At 40.8% G+C, this 14,855-nt stretch overlaps 1 protein-coding gene across 7 annotated transcripts in view; it reads left to right on the plus strand.

Moving 5' to 3' along the window:
- tmem108 (transmembrane protein 108) overlaps window positions 1-12,636 on the plus strand; it is a 62,453-nt gene extending 49,817 nt beyond the window's left edge. For 5 of the 7 annotated variants that reach the window (XM_012872319.3, XM_036125190.1, XM_036125195.1 and 2 more), the window contains exons 3-5: window positions 963-2,024; window positions 5,505-5,656; window positions 9,046-12,636. In XM_012872319.3, coding sequence (XP_012727773.2) covers window positions 963-2,024; window positions 5,505-5,656; window positions 9,046-9,162 — 1,331 coding nt within the window. In that variant the 3' untranslated portion in view covers window positions 9,163-12,636. Of the gene's footprint in view, window positions 1-962; window positions 2,025-5,504; window positions 5,657-8,523; window positions 8,576-9,045 lie in introns of all 7 variants that reach the window. The other 2 variants (XM_036125193.1, XM_036125194.1) reach the window with 2 other exon arrangements.
- Window positions 12,637-14,855: the final 2,219 nt, after the last annotated feature.

Consider the following 14,855-nt stretch of genomic DNA (forward strand, 5'->3'; position numbering starts at 1 on the left):
TGTTTGCTCTAAATGTTAAGCGGGATTAGGTTAAAAACATGCACACATTAATACACCAAAACACAATTGGCAGCCAGCTTGGGGTTAAGTGCCTTTGCCCAGGGGCAAGCTGAAGAAGCTGGAATTGAACCCACAACTCTGCGATTATAAGCCAAATTGTACATTGTCAATAAATAGTCAGAACAGAAGGTAAATGAATAAGCCCTCCCACACTCCTCCCTCCTATGGATTTCATGTTGTCTGGATAACAAGGGAGAACCAGTAATCCCTATAGACAACCACTAATAGCTTGTCACTTCATGGGATTGATACTGAGGAGGCAAATCTGTTGGGTGGGTTTAGCATGTTAAGCAGGTCATTTTGACACAAAGCTATTTAGCCTTGCATTGAGATAAATGTAATTTAACTTTATAGGTTAGGAAAACTGATGAGAACCCCTAAAAACGACCTATAATATGTCTGTGTTGCATTGATTTTCATAAAGAGAGACAACATGACGAGATTTTTTTTTTCACATTATAAAGCCAGATAATTGCTTTTTTTTATTTTACTGCTACAGCTGATGGCTCTGTAGGGACTTCTCCGACTTTCTTTCCTCTACAATGTTTGGAGATCCTCTGCCATCCCAACGCCTGCAAGGGTTCGCACAGTGACACCCGTCTGCTGAATAATGTAGTTAATAAAGCTATTTAATTAAAGTAGGTGAGTGACACAGCAGTCGAGTTGATTAAATCCTGAGAAGCGTAATGAATTCAAGACGAGGCTTCATGTCTGATCCAAACACCTAAGGAGGGGGTTGGTTTTGGCTGCCTCTAGCAATAATAAGCTTGGGAGAAATTAATGAATGTTTAAATCTGCCAGACATGACGATAGGTGTATTTACAGGAGAAGATTTGGTGTTGAATGAACCTGCTATAGATGATTACGTGCCAATAATTACAATCCCCTTGGTTTCTCTGCAGGTGTTCTGGCATTTCTAGCACTGAACGTCGGAGCGGTGTCGCCAGCACCGGAGCCGTACCTCAGCCACGCATCCCAGGACTCTGCCTCCATGGCTACCACCCACAGCAGCCCCCTCTCCAGCGCCGTACACCCCCCTCCGGACTGGCGTCAGGAAGGCTCCAGCAGTGGGGAATGGTCGTCCAAAGGCGCGCCATCTTCACATGTCGTCACTCCTACGGCTGGCCTCCCTCCTTCCACCTTACCTGACATGCACGCTGTCACGCCAAGCACTGTGAGCACTGATAGCCTTGAGACAACGCCCGCTAGGCCCGGGTCGGAAACTCTAAAGAATGCCAGCAGCGTGATGTCCGAGTTTGAATCAGTTAAAGAGGGGACGGGCGACAGAGACCCTGAGCATCTTAGTGACTCCTGGCAGCTGTTGCCCTCCTCTTTCACCACTCGCCCCCCTTCGTCGTCTGATGCCGACCGCCCGCGGGGCCTGAAACTCAGGGACCACGTTATTGGATCTCCGGAGCTGCCTGTGTCCCACACCATTGTTCTACGAGAGGTCCGCGGTGGGAACGAGGGACCCACTGCTCAGCTGTTAATAAATTCAACAGAAGGAACCGCCGCGCCAGTCGCAAGCCCTTTATCTCCCTCTGCGCCCGTCACAGCAACATCGACCGAGCCGAGCCATAAATCACACACACCGACAGTCATCCCCGCCAACTACATTTCGGGCATGACTGAGGAGCTCCGGGTGGTTTTGGGTAACGGCACAGACAGCCCACCGGTGGGACACCAGCAGGGGAATGTAACTGGACATGCAGGCCTGCCCTCCAACAGCAGCTCGGTCCAGGCGGAGGAGGCGTCCGCTCAGGGCAACATCACGAAGACCCCCTCCACAGACAGCGGGAACTTCCTCAACAGGCAGGTCCCGGCCACGACCAGCGAGCCCACGGCAGAGGGCAACAGCCTGGGCTCCACCGTCAACCCGCAGCTGTCCCCAACAACCATCTGCTTGAACATGATGGACATTGTGTGGATCGTGCTGGCGATCAGCGTGCCTGTTTCCTCCGTCTGTAAGTAACATCGTCTGAAGTGGAGACATGGTTAGGAACTTAACAAACAAAAAAAAAGTTTATTTTGCACATTCAGCAAGTTACAGACTCACATAGACGCATCTAAATCACATTTGTGTAAATGAATAAACTTGCTAACCTGACCCTAGCCGGATTTATTTCGCTCCGCCTAGCTCCACTCACATCCATCTGGGACCTCTCTATAGGAATTGCCTTTATTGAAGGCTGGGCCTTATCAAAAATCCTTGCATATGATTGGATAAGCCACTTGTCTGTCATCTTTATCGACGTGCTATTTCAACCACTCACACCGAAGCTAACCCGTGACGCTGATGAGAGCGACGCAGAAAAAAACAAAACTTTTTTTTTTTTAATCTGTTTGCGGCTCTAGAGGCACGCGTTTTATTGACAGTGAGCTGACAGGAAGAGGGGGGAAGACAGGCGGCAAAGCGCCACGGGTCGGAGTCGATCCTGGGCCGACCGCGTTGAGGATTAAAGGCCTCCTAATATGGTTCACGCTAACCGCTAACCACTCCGCCACAGGCGCGCCCTGGAAAACAAAACTTGCCAAATCCGGTCGGGAGAAGGGCGAAAACATCATTTCCACCAACAAAAGTCTTCAGAGCCGTTCTCTGATGTTCTTTTTAATGAAACAATATTAGGTAGATTGGACAACACGGAAGAAATAGCAGCATGAATGTTAACGCTTGCTTCCTCGAAGCGAGCCGCCATCGTTGAATCAAAACAGTCTCATGGTCGTTTCTCCACTACGTCACATCTATGAAACGCCAGCCCTGCGTCCTGATTGGCTGGACAATAAAATTGGTTGGAGAAATCACTCTCTATGGAAGATGTCCCAGATGGATGTGAGTGAAGCTAGGCGGAACGAAGTTCAGCTGGCTAGAGTCAGGTTATAAACTTGCTGCAGCCAACTTATTCCAACAATAGCTGTAATTTATTTTTACACCTCGGAAAGCAAGTCCTGAATTGTTTAAAACAACACTATAAAAAAAATGTTTCTCAATGTTATAGTTGAGCAACCACTAGGGATTTTAAGATCCTCTTCAAAACCCAAATAAAAAACAGTATATTTCTACAGTAAATCTCACAAGAAATTAATAAATTGATGGTTGACTGATTATTTGGGTGTCCGGCTTTATCTAGTAGTTAAATACTGTTTGGATAGTTTTCACTACAGTGAAAGCTAAGCTGGTTGCGGTGGTGATACATCACCGGGTGTCTAAAGCTAGTCTCATTAAGCACGCAGGTGCAATGATAAGGCTGCCAGGCATGAAGAGAAGACCATACGTCCATAATTCAGAAAGTACGAGTTGTATCTAAGCAGTTATGTGACCTTTGAGCCTTAGCAGGAGGAAGAGACTGGTGATTGCTCATGGCATGTTTCCTGTGTCTGTCATGATCTGTGGGTGTTAGGTTAGGTTGTGGATGTCACTTGTGTTTGTTTTCCCATCATATATCTCTGTTTTTTTTTATTTTATTTTATTTTACTTTGCTGTGTTTACTTTCTTAGTTTGTTCCTGTTTTTTGTTCCCTTTGTATTTTGTTAGTTAGGTTAGTACTTTCCCCTTGCTTCCTTCTGTCTTAGTTCAGCTCCTCTGTGTTTTCCCTCCCTGCTTACCTTCTGCCTCGGCTGCTCCATATTGTCTCCTGACAAACACGCTGGCTTCCAACGTCATTCTCCACCCCTCCCTCAGGATCTGACCTCCCTGTTGGCCATTGTTCCACGCCGGATGCTTCCGTTACTTTGCTTGTTTTCTTCCTTGTGTTACCACCCGTTTTCTCTTCTAATGCTCCATGTTCTCTTCTCCTTGTGCCGTGCTGCAAGTTTTTACCTTTTGTTATTAAATCCTTCAATCATCAGGGGCCGCTCCTGAGATCCTGGCTGCGCTTTGGTCCAGCTCCCAAACCACAAACTCTGGCAGGGTCCATAGATTTCATTCAGGACATATGGGTTATCACTTGTTTAAAGCCTTTTCTTTTTTGCCAAGAAAAAACACCTGATATTAATAAGCTCACACAACACAAATTACAAGAAATTGTTTGTCTTTGGCAAAATATTGTTTCACGCTGTCAGAATTCTGTATGTTTTGTTTGTCGCCATTAAATCCTAATGGGAGGTGAGGCGTTAGTTATCTGCCCTCTGAATAAGATTTAACAGAGAATCATAACTTGTGGAGCAATCCTAAACATACTACCTGAAAGTAGACAAATGTTTTGGTGTATACATTGTACACCGTAGTGTAAAACTTGTGACAGTAAGACGAGTTTGAAAATATTGGAAGGTCTGGATTTGTGTCCTCTGCTTGAGCGAATGTGATCCCTCTAAAGAGCCTTCCTCAGCAACCATAGCAACACACAGATCTGTTTTGATAAACAGAGAAACATTTCAATAAAACCTTCCCATTTATAACAACTTTTTACATAAATTCAAACATCCCCTCAATACCCCTCCAAGCTGATACGTGTTCTCACCGCTTTATCTGCAGAATATTTGTGATCTCGCCTCCCTCCATTATTATCTTTATTTTCATTAGGAAGTGGGCTCTAAGATTTCTCAGGATGCATTTTGACAGCTGACTAAAAAAAACCCCCTCTGGGCTCCATCCTTTTAGTAAAACCGTTTTAACTCGAGGCAAAATACAGTTCTATGCATTTTAATCAGTTCTTTTTGGAGAAATAATGTTGAGTTGTTTTGTTTTTTTGCACTGCAAAAAAGAACCAAAAGTAAGTTACATTTTCTTGAAATTAGTGTATTTTACCTTGTTTTGAGCAGTTAACTAGGACTATTTGCCAATGGAATGAGCATATTTGCCCCTAAAATAAGATAATTAGACACCTTTCACGTGAAATAAGATAATGGAGATTGATTGTTCCTATTTTTGGTCCAAAAAATCTTATTCCATTGGCAAATGGTCTTATTTACCTGCTTAAATCAAGGAAAAATACACTAATTTCAAGAAATTTTTACTTACTTTTGGTTCCCTTTTTGCAGTGTGTTGATACACTGCAAAAAGAGAACTAAAAGTAAGCCAAATCTATTTGAAATTAGTGTATTTTTCCTTGATTTGAGCAGATAAATAAGACTATTTGCCAGTGGAATGAGTTTTTTGCTCTTAAAATAATAAGAATTCATCTCCATCATCTTATTTCAAGTGCAGGATAGCTAATAATCTTATTTTAGTGGTAACAATACTCATTCCATTGGCAAATAGTCTGATTTACCTGCTCAAATCAAGGAAAAATATACTAATTTCAAGAAAATTTTACTTACTTTTAGTTTCCTTTTTCCAGTGTAATACCTCACTCAGACAATTTTCATTACTATGTTTTGGGTGTTTGGGTTTTTTTTTCCCCTGGTTTTAACGACATTTTTTCCTACAGTGTCTTGTTGTCCTGAAAACTGCCGGTGTCTACCTGACCGTTTTCTGTGCTAACCCGCATTTTGCTCTCCTGCCGTAGCCGTGCTGTTGACAGTGTGCTGCATGAGGAGGAAGAAGAAGTCGACGAGTCAGGAGAACAACCTCAGTTACTGGAACAACGCCATCACCATGGACTACTTCAGCAGACACGCCGTGGAGCTGCCCAGAGAGATCCACACTCTGGAGAGCGAGGTACGAACCACTGACACGCTACGACTCTATCACTGCTCAGCAGCACTACACGCTCGGGAGTGCCAGGACATTTACTCGTTTCACCTCAGGTCAGCAGAATGCCGTTAATGAGCACGGAAACAACAAGAGCATCCAGGTCCAATCTCTGCTGTCAGCAAGCCTCCAAGGGCCCGCAGAGGCGAACTTAACACTTGAACGCTTGAGTCTCTGCTGCCTACAATTTTCTCTTCTTTAGGAACAAGAAAGAGATTTAAATTGTGATCATTGGGTTAAATCTGAGCAGTAATTGGTGTTGAATTGCGAAACACTGAAAACCACAATAATAGTTACTCAATTAAAATGTACATAGAACTTTAAAATACAACTCAGTTGCCCAAAAAGCAATTAAAACAAAAAAAAAAACCATAAAAATAGAAGCTAAATGAAAACAATACAAGGTGAAATTTCAGCTATACTTACCTCTGCAATGTGAGCAGGTAAATTTTAAAACGAGAGAATGTTTTTTTTTTAAAGCTGCGACTTTATAGCCTGGCCAGCCAGAACAGTCAAGTTAGTCATCAGGTTAGAACCAATCAGATAACTACGGATGTGATGCAAAAATTTTTTATTTCAGGGCTATTTGGCTGCAAGTTCAATTGAAATACCTGCTTAGCGTTTAAAGGGGACATATCATGACACATCCACTTTTTTTTAGCCCTTAAATACATTTTGTTGTGTACTTTGGAGTCTCTAGGAGTGCAGAAAAGTTGGATGTAGTCTGTCCAGGAGCTGCATAGTTATCTTTATATTCGTCTTAGGTCATATTTTTCAACCCGTTCAGTTCTCTCTTCTCTATTACATTTTTTTGAACAATTACGTTGCAGTATTTGCTGCAGAGCTGCTAAACCATGTCATGGACTTCCAGCTTATACCAGTTTTATGAATCTGCCATTTGTATTTTTTTGGAGCGATTTTGTGGTCCAAGCTGAAGGACACCAAAGCTACAAATGGATAAATCAAAACGTTCGGTTGTTCCCCCAGCATAATGCAAACATGACTGATTGGGGTGAAGTGGAACCAGTGTTGTCAGATAGAGTCAAGGTTTTCCAGCCTAAAAATCTGTTAAAAACCGCCACATCACACACAAAAGTGTTATGTTCACTGTATGGGGGAGCTTGAATGCACATCAATACTATACTATACTGTCTCCAAATCTGCCCAAATTATACCCGCTGAGCCTGGTTCTGCTGGAGGTTTTACCTTCCCGTTAATGGGGAGTTTTTCTTTCCACTGTCGCTTCATGCTTGCTCAGTATGAGGGATTGCTGCAAAGCCATGGACAATGCAGACGACTCTCCCTGTGGCTCTACGCTTCTCCAGGAGTGAATGCTGCTTGTCAAGACTTTGATACAATCAACTGGTTTCCTTATATAGGACATTTTTGACCAATCTGTATAATATGATTGAATTTGACTTTGTAAAGTGCCTTGAGATGACATGTTTCAATTGGCGCTATATAAATAAAATTGAATTGAATTGAAAAAAAAACAAAAAAACAGAAAACCGCCTAATCTGGCAACACTGAATGGAGCGCTCTGTGACCTGGAGGGGGCCTGGGTGTGAAAGGCCTCCTTTAGATTTAAAGAGACGGCACCAAATTAGTTGCTCTCAGATGCTCAAAACAGGGGAAAAAGTGGGGAATGTTGAAGTAAATTAACTATAAATTCAGACCAAAGTAGGCCTATTGCGGTTCCACTTTATATCGAGCACAGCTGAATGATTTAAATGTGAAAGGGAAGAACTGAAAAGCAAGATATGCCCCCTCTGAAACAAAGTTTTATAACTGATTTCCTGCATCAGCGTTAGAATTACAACTTTCCACAGGAGCCGCTTGTTGTTTTCTAAACCGACTCAGTCTGTGCACTGCAAAAACGGACCTAAAAATAAGTAAAATGTTCTTAAAATTTGGGTTTTTCTCCTTGATTTGAGCAGGTAAATGATATTATTTGCCAATGGAACAAGTATTTTGACCCCTAAAATAAGATAATTAGACATCCTGCACTTGAAATAAGATGATGGAGATGATTTGTTCCTATTTTAAGTGCAAAAATCTTATTCCATTGGCAGATCATCTTATTTACCTGCTCAAATCAGGGACAGATGCATTAATTTTAAGAAAATCTTGCTTATTTTTAGTTGCGTTTTTGCAGTGTGCTGTGTTCATCCAGAGCCCGACTCCAACAAAACAAAGAGAGGATCACCAGGGCTTACTGTCCCTCCATCCAGGACATGTACAGGTCTAGGCTCAGCTAACATCTCTGCAGACCCCACACATCCTGCACACAAACTGTTTAGACTTTTAGCTCCAGGTCAGCGCTGCAGAGAGATATTTAGAAAAAACAGTTACCACAGAGACGACTTCTTCCCCCGGGCTGTCTCTCTGATGAACACAGTGAACATCTCACAGCCTGAGTAGTCAGCCACTCCGCTGTGGAACCACACAAACGTATTTGCTCACAACCTCCCTGTTTATTTCTATTTTTAACATATAAAAGTAAAAAAAAAAAGAAAAACCAGCCACAGATATACATACTGCTGTTCATATATTCATGTCTCTGTGTACGCTGTGAGGGCTGTGACCAAAGTCAAATTCCTTGATTGTGCACAATCGTGGCCAAAATAAAGATGATTCAGATTCAGCTGCTGGAAAAGGAAATGCAAAACATCTGTTTGGATTTCACATCTGCAAATTCCCCTCTTGTGCCATTGTTTGCTCTGTCCTTTGCGCGCTTCTGCTGACCATCTTCTCTGCATTTGTGGCTTCATTCTGCGTCTCCTTTCTTGTGTTTCTCTGACGTTGCATTGCCCCGCTGCCTGTGGGGCTGTCAGGACAGAGACGATGAGATCGGATCATGTATGGCATGTCCTTGGTGACACCCAGGTGTTGTTAATATCCCCCCCACCCTCCCCCCTCCAGTTTTTACGTGTCTCCGTAGAGCAGATTTCTCTAGCTGTAGCTTCTCTTGGAGTGCCGTAGGTAAATGAAAAAGCTCTCAGGGGGTGGGGTGAGGGGATTAGATTGTGCCTCACTGATGAAGCAGCCTCATTCCTGCTGAAAAACAAATCATTTTGGGTTTTTTTTTCACACCTCCTTCCTCCACTTCATTACCGCTGACTCACCACCATCAGCCCCCCCTCTACCCTCTGCCTTCACCTCTCCAGTTAACGTTTCCTCCTGAGTCATCTCTGCCTTTTGTTCCTCAGCCTTGCCCCGTCCACCCTACTCTTTCTTTTGTTTTTACAGATACAATAGATTGTAGTTTAGCTTGAACATATAAATCTGTGGGTTGTTTTTTTTTTGCCGCTTATTCACAAGCACTGATGGTTTTCTGTTGCTGTGTTAATTTCCAGGAGCACGACACCTGCCTGCCCCCTAATGGAGACTACAGCGGCAGCAGCGTGGTCCTGGTTAACCCCTTCTGCCAGGAGACCCTCTTCATCAACAGAGAAAAAGCCTCCGCCATATAGCGACAGTTCCCGCTCCCCTCGCCTCCCGCTGCGGCCGGTCGTCTTATTTTATACACGGGGTAAAAAATATTCAGAGACTTATAACAACGCAAAGAGCAACGCGAGCGAAGAGCGACACAGAAACAGACGCTATTCACGACGAGGATGCACCTGCATATTTTTCTGATGTACATTTTCTACAAAAAGGAGCTTAATTGTGATAAAGGTTTCTATTGTCTTTATATAATACAGAGTATATGTGAGTTTTGTCGCATTACAGTGGCTTAATAGTAATTGCACTGTGGGTGTTTGCCACAAGAAATCTGCTTTAGAAGAGAAAAATGTGCTATGAAAGCCTTAAAGCTGTTATTTGCATTTTTTTTTTTTTTAAATCAATCCGAAAATCCAAAAGCCTGCTGAACTTGAACACAGCACCTACTTATTTAAGAGGGGGGCGGGGAACAGCGATGTGTGCATGTGTTCGGACAAATCAGGGCCTGTGTTTCTCAACTTTACAGGGATAACTTTTCCAGACTGAAACACTTGTACTAAAATGAAGTTTGAGTTTATTCCAAATTTCCTCCAATCCAAACTGGGTCAAAATTATAAATACTCGTAATACTTATACCATCACCCCCATAAATATTTGTCAGCAAGTCCAACCTGTTTTACATGGGTTTTCTAGCTGGGTCCTGGCATGATTCTGACTGGTCCTAATACGCCTTTGCAACACGGTCCACAGTTTTAGGTATATGGATTTAAACTTTTATCACGGTATTTATTGTGATAACAATATAAGTGACAATAAAAAACTATTTAATTCTATGGCAGCAATCAAATACCCACAAATACTGCTCTGAATAAAAAAAAATACAGATTTTGACACAGGCTTGTTAGGGAGACCAGTAACATAAAGAAGTGCGGTTCTTATCACTAAACTATTCGCAGTAACTGGATTTAATCATATTTTCAAACATACTGATCTTTATTGTTGCTCTAACTGAACTAAGAGGGAAATGTTGTCAAAATAATTCTGACAATACAGTCAATGCTTAGGGTTTTCAACATCATTAATTGATCATTGAATCAAAATTCTCACCATGATGAGAAATTCTTTACAGTAAAGACAAATCCCCCGCCCTAATTGACATGAGATTTTAAAAACTTTAATGCCAGCTAGTTTTCATGTGTTACGATGCACTATTAAATTGTTCAGTAAAACAGCAAAATGCTGCATGTTAGAGTGTTCTTAAGTTTGAAAACCTCACTTTATCTTGTAATTTTGACTAAATAGTCTAATCTTTGTTTGGTCTGAGCATTAAACCTTTCCCCTAAAGGCATTTGGTTTTGGACCGCTGTGCAGAAGCAGCTTCTTCTTCTCTGGTCAGCATCAGGAGGAGCTGCAAATTTTTTGTCATGTTCCAGTGGGAGACTGGTCAGATGGCTGATAGTTGGATACAATTTTGTGTTACAGCAAGACAACAATCCTAAACAACCTTTAAAACTAGTTTTAAAATGGATAAATCAGGCTAAATTCAAACTGAACAACTCAACCCAATTAAATAATCAGGTCTGTACTTAAAAAGGTCTTATAATTACACTGCAAAAAGTTAACGAGAAGTTAATTTTCCTTGAAATTAGTGTATTTGTACTTGATTTGAGCAGATTCATAAGATTATCTGCCAATTAAATTAGTATTTTGACCCCTGAAATAAAATAATTAGCCATACTGCACTTGAAATAAGACGATGGAGATGAGCTGTTCCTATTTTATGTGCAACAATCTTATTTTAGTGGCTGATCATTTAATCTTGCCTGGTCAAATGCTTGGACTTGGACAACTTTATTGTAATTTTGTATGCACAAAGTGCGTACAGAACAAAATTGAAATATTCTTGAAATACACTAATTTCAAGAATATTCACTGACTTTTAATTCCCTTTTTGCAGAGTAACCAATTTAGATTATCAGATTCTTTCACTATCAACATAATTGTGAAAGATAAATAGGCACTCTGGTTTTTGTGGTAAATCTATATTTGTTGTGTAACTTCGTGTGCTAGGCCTGTTTTTAATCAACCCAAACCAAACAGGCTGTGATTTTAAAGTACTGGTTAAAAAGTACAACAACAGGTAGCAGGAGTTGGATTTTAGTCAGAGACTCTGATACTGATGATTTAAAAACGCCTTAATCCTACAATTGGGATTACATTGGGACATTCCTATTTGAAATAAAACATTTTATTGTATTGCAGATACATTTACTTAAGAGGATGAAAAGCGTCCTAAAAGATACTGTACAAAAAAAACACACACACACAAATAATGCAATATTACCTGCAACAATTGTTGTATTTATTCATGCAACTATAATAAGGACTGAGTTTTACAAATTAAACAAAATAAAGAAAAATGCTGCTGGTAGAAAATAATATATAACATAAATCATAAATTATGTTTAGTATCCTTCATCCTGACATTTGCAGTAGGAACGTTTCAACAATTTCACACAATTTTAAGTTTATTTTACTCATGGAAAGTGTAAAAAAAATGGCAATTTTAAACGTTATTGTCATGCATGGACCTAATTTCTGAATGTGTTTTGAATAATAAAGATGATCCTAAGAAAGCAGTTTGATAAACACAGGCTCAGATTATACTGAGTGATTTGACCAGATTGAGGTTTTAGAGAATTCAGCGGATCGGAAATGACTTCCCCCTCGATGCGTCACCAGCTTCTATGAGTAAGGTCAACATGGCTGTCTTAATCTCTCATGTTGGCCTTTTTATGTACCTGAGGTGAGAGTGTGTGGTGGAGATAAACATCTAGTGCACTGAATGAGCATGACCAGACGAGTTGCACCCAAATTACCAAATACTCTGCGTTACTTAAAGCTTAAAACAACTTTGGGTTTGTGTCCGCTCAGTTTGGCCTGCTTGTCTCTCTGTCTGTCTCTGAATGTGTGTCTGTCTCTGTCGTGGGGAGAGATCTTCCCTCTAGGAAACCAACAACTCATTCACTCTGCTGTAACCATCACCGTTCAAGTGATGAATTTATCGTGAATTTGTCGCTGAAAACACATCAAAATACACCGAGGCCAACAATCTGTGCTGAATATTTCCGAATCGAACAGTTTGTGGTCCCGCTGTCATCTGTTTCACTCGTTGCAATTGCTGCAGTTTAAATCAATAACCAATGCTGGCTGCTGCCTCTGTTGTTGCTTAAGATTATTTTTTTGTTTTATTTTCTCCCGCGAGGCGTTCTGAAATCACCGAGTCGAAAGGTGGTGCTGAACGACACGGCTACACACAAAGATATCTCCCGCGTTGGACGCTCACAGCCGGGCTTGTTGTTTTGCACGCTCAAAACGTGAATATTTTACAAAACGTACGGTGGCAAGGTGGAGCAGTGTTTGAACATGATGTTATTTTTTGTACTGTAGTATACACTGTACTTTTTACTGCTGAGCAATAAAACAGTAGAAAAAGACTTGAATGGCTTGGAGTTTGCCTCTTTTGTTACCTTTTAGAGGACATTTCATTTACAGATAGGGATGCACTCATTTACCCCTTGAACTTTCTCATAATTTGTCACAGTTAGAACCGTAGACTTTCATTTAGATACCTAATTAGTACATATTCCAATTTAAATTCAACAGAGCAGCATGCAGGAGAGCATTTAATCAGAGAAGGAGCTTAGGAGGTGCATGGTCGCTCTGGAGGAGCTGCAGCAATACATACCTCAGGTAGGAGAATCTGTTGACATGTGGAAGATGATAAAACTCAAGAATGTGGCCTAAATACGGAGCGATGGATGTAAGTGAAAAAGTGTGAAGCAGGGCAGTGGCAGAATGCTGCTGTGGGAAGGTTTTCGCTTCAGCAGGGGGCAAGGAAACTGGTCAGAGGTGATGGGAAGATGGATGGAGCTAAATACTGGAAGATTCCTGTAAGAGAAGCTGCTGGATGCTGCAAAAGACTTGAGACTGCTCAACCATCTAGCAAGACTGACCGCCGTGGAGCATATTCATGCGTTATTATGGCTGTTGCCACACATCCTCAACCTAAGTCCAGTTGGGAATGTGTGGCAAGACTTGGAAAATCGATTTTTACGGATGCTATCAATTCAATCCGACTGATTATGCAAAGATGAATGGACAAAATTGTCCTTCTGCAGAGAGAATTTCCCCTTGGGGAAGAAGAAGACATTCACTGATAGGATAACTTGGCTATTATAGCAGTAATTCTATGAGAACTCTGATTAAAAAAAAGTGCAGGCTTCCCCTCGTGTTTATTCTCATAATGTTCTTTATACTTGTACGCCTAATAATGTGACATTATTCTAGTAATCCCCCTAAAAAAAAATACATTTTAAATACATAAAATGTATTACCAACATTATAGATTAAAGTAAATAAATTCCTGGGAACAAAGTAGTAAATTTGCACACACACAAAAAAAGTTCTTAATTTCCCCTATTTGCGAGAAATAACTTGGTTGTTTTCTGGTGTTGAACAGTGGTACATATTTGAGGAAAAAAATACATTTCAAGAATTTATGGCATAAATTAGCTATATTTAAAAAAGTATATGATAAAGTTAGGAATTTGGATCATCATTTGGATCATGTTGTGTCCCCCAGGGGGTTCCCGACTCCCACTTTGGGCAACCTTGCTCTAGAACATGGTAAACCTGGACTCATCAGAACACATGGCCTTCTTCCTTTGCTCCAGAGTCAAACCTCTGAGCTCCCTAACAAGTTGATGCCCCACGGATCAGTGGATCACTGGCTATGAATATCAAGAGTTCCCTTTGTTCACGTGGAACTGCTCTCACTTTTGTTATTAAACATAACCTTGAGATCTGTTGTTCTTTTTTATGATTTTATTCCAGCAAACTATCAATACCATTGTTTTTTTTACCACTTTTCTTCCATGAAGATGATGTCCTCTGCTATCCTTCTATTATTTTTTTTTTAAATTGGGACTGTTAACCAAGTTTTAGTTTTTTCATAATAAGAATCCACTTCAATCACCAGGTTTTTGGACACAAACAAGGAATTAGACTACTTTGCTCTCAATGAAGAACCCTTTAGGTATGAATATATAAAAGGTAAATAGAAATATATTAGGTAATTATGATGTATATATGTTTTTATATAAAAAAATGGAAGACATGGTCTTATTGGTGCAAATATGCATGGTATCGATCTGGGTATTCAATACCAAACCGCACAGTGATGGGCAAACACAGGACAAACTGAATGATGGTTGTGTAGAAGATGACAAGATGAGGAGGGTAGGACTTCTGGAACTGCCACAGAAAGTGGAGTCTCAGCTCGGCCTTCTTCCAAATAGTGTTTATTTGTGAGGATCATCTCAGGTCCCGAGAAAGGCTGGTTCTCAGGAACCGGAAAGGCTCCACAGCAGACTGAAGATTACCAACACATTTGTTTAGGATTGCCTTCGACTGTTCTAGTTAAAACTGTTTTACTGAAACATCATTAGTTCAAGTTTGTCGTCCAGCTGTTTTTAATATTTGCTTTTAGTATTCATTTTCCCATGTTTTATTTTGTTTTATTTCTTATACATTTTATTCCAATTTGCTTTTATTGTGTTTTTACTTTCCTATGTTTTAATCATGTAAAGCACTTTGCATTGTCTTTGTACTGAAATGGACTATACAAATAAAGTTGCCTTGGCTTGGCTTGCCTTGCCTA

This window comes from Fundulus heteroclitus, chromosome 21, assembly GCF_011125445.2.
Source record: "Fundulus heteroclitus isolate FHET01 chromosome 21, MU-UCD_Fhet_4.1, whole genome shotgun sequence".
NCBI classification, from domain to species: domain Eukaryota; kingdom Metazoa; phylum Chordata; class Actinopteri; order Cyprinodontiformes; family Fundulidae; genus Fundulus; species Fundulus heteroclitus.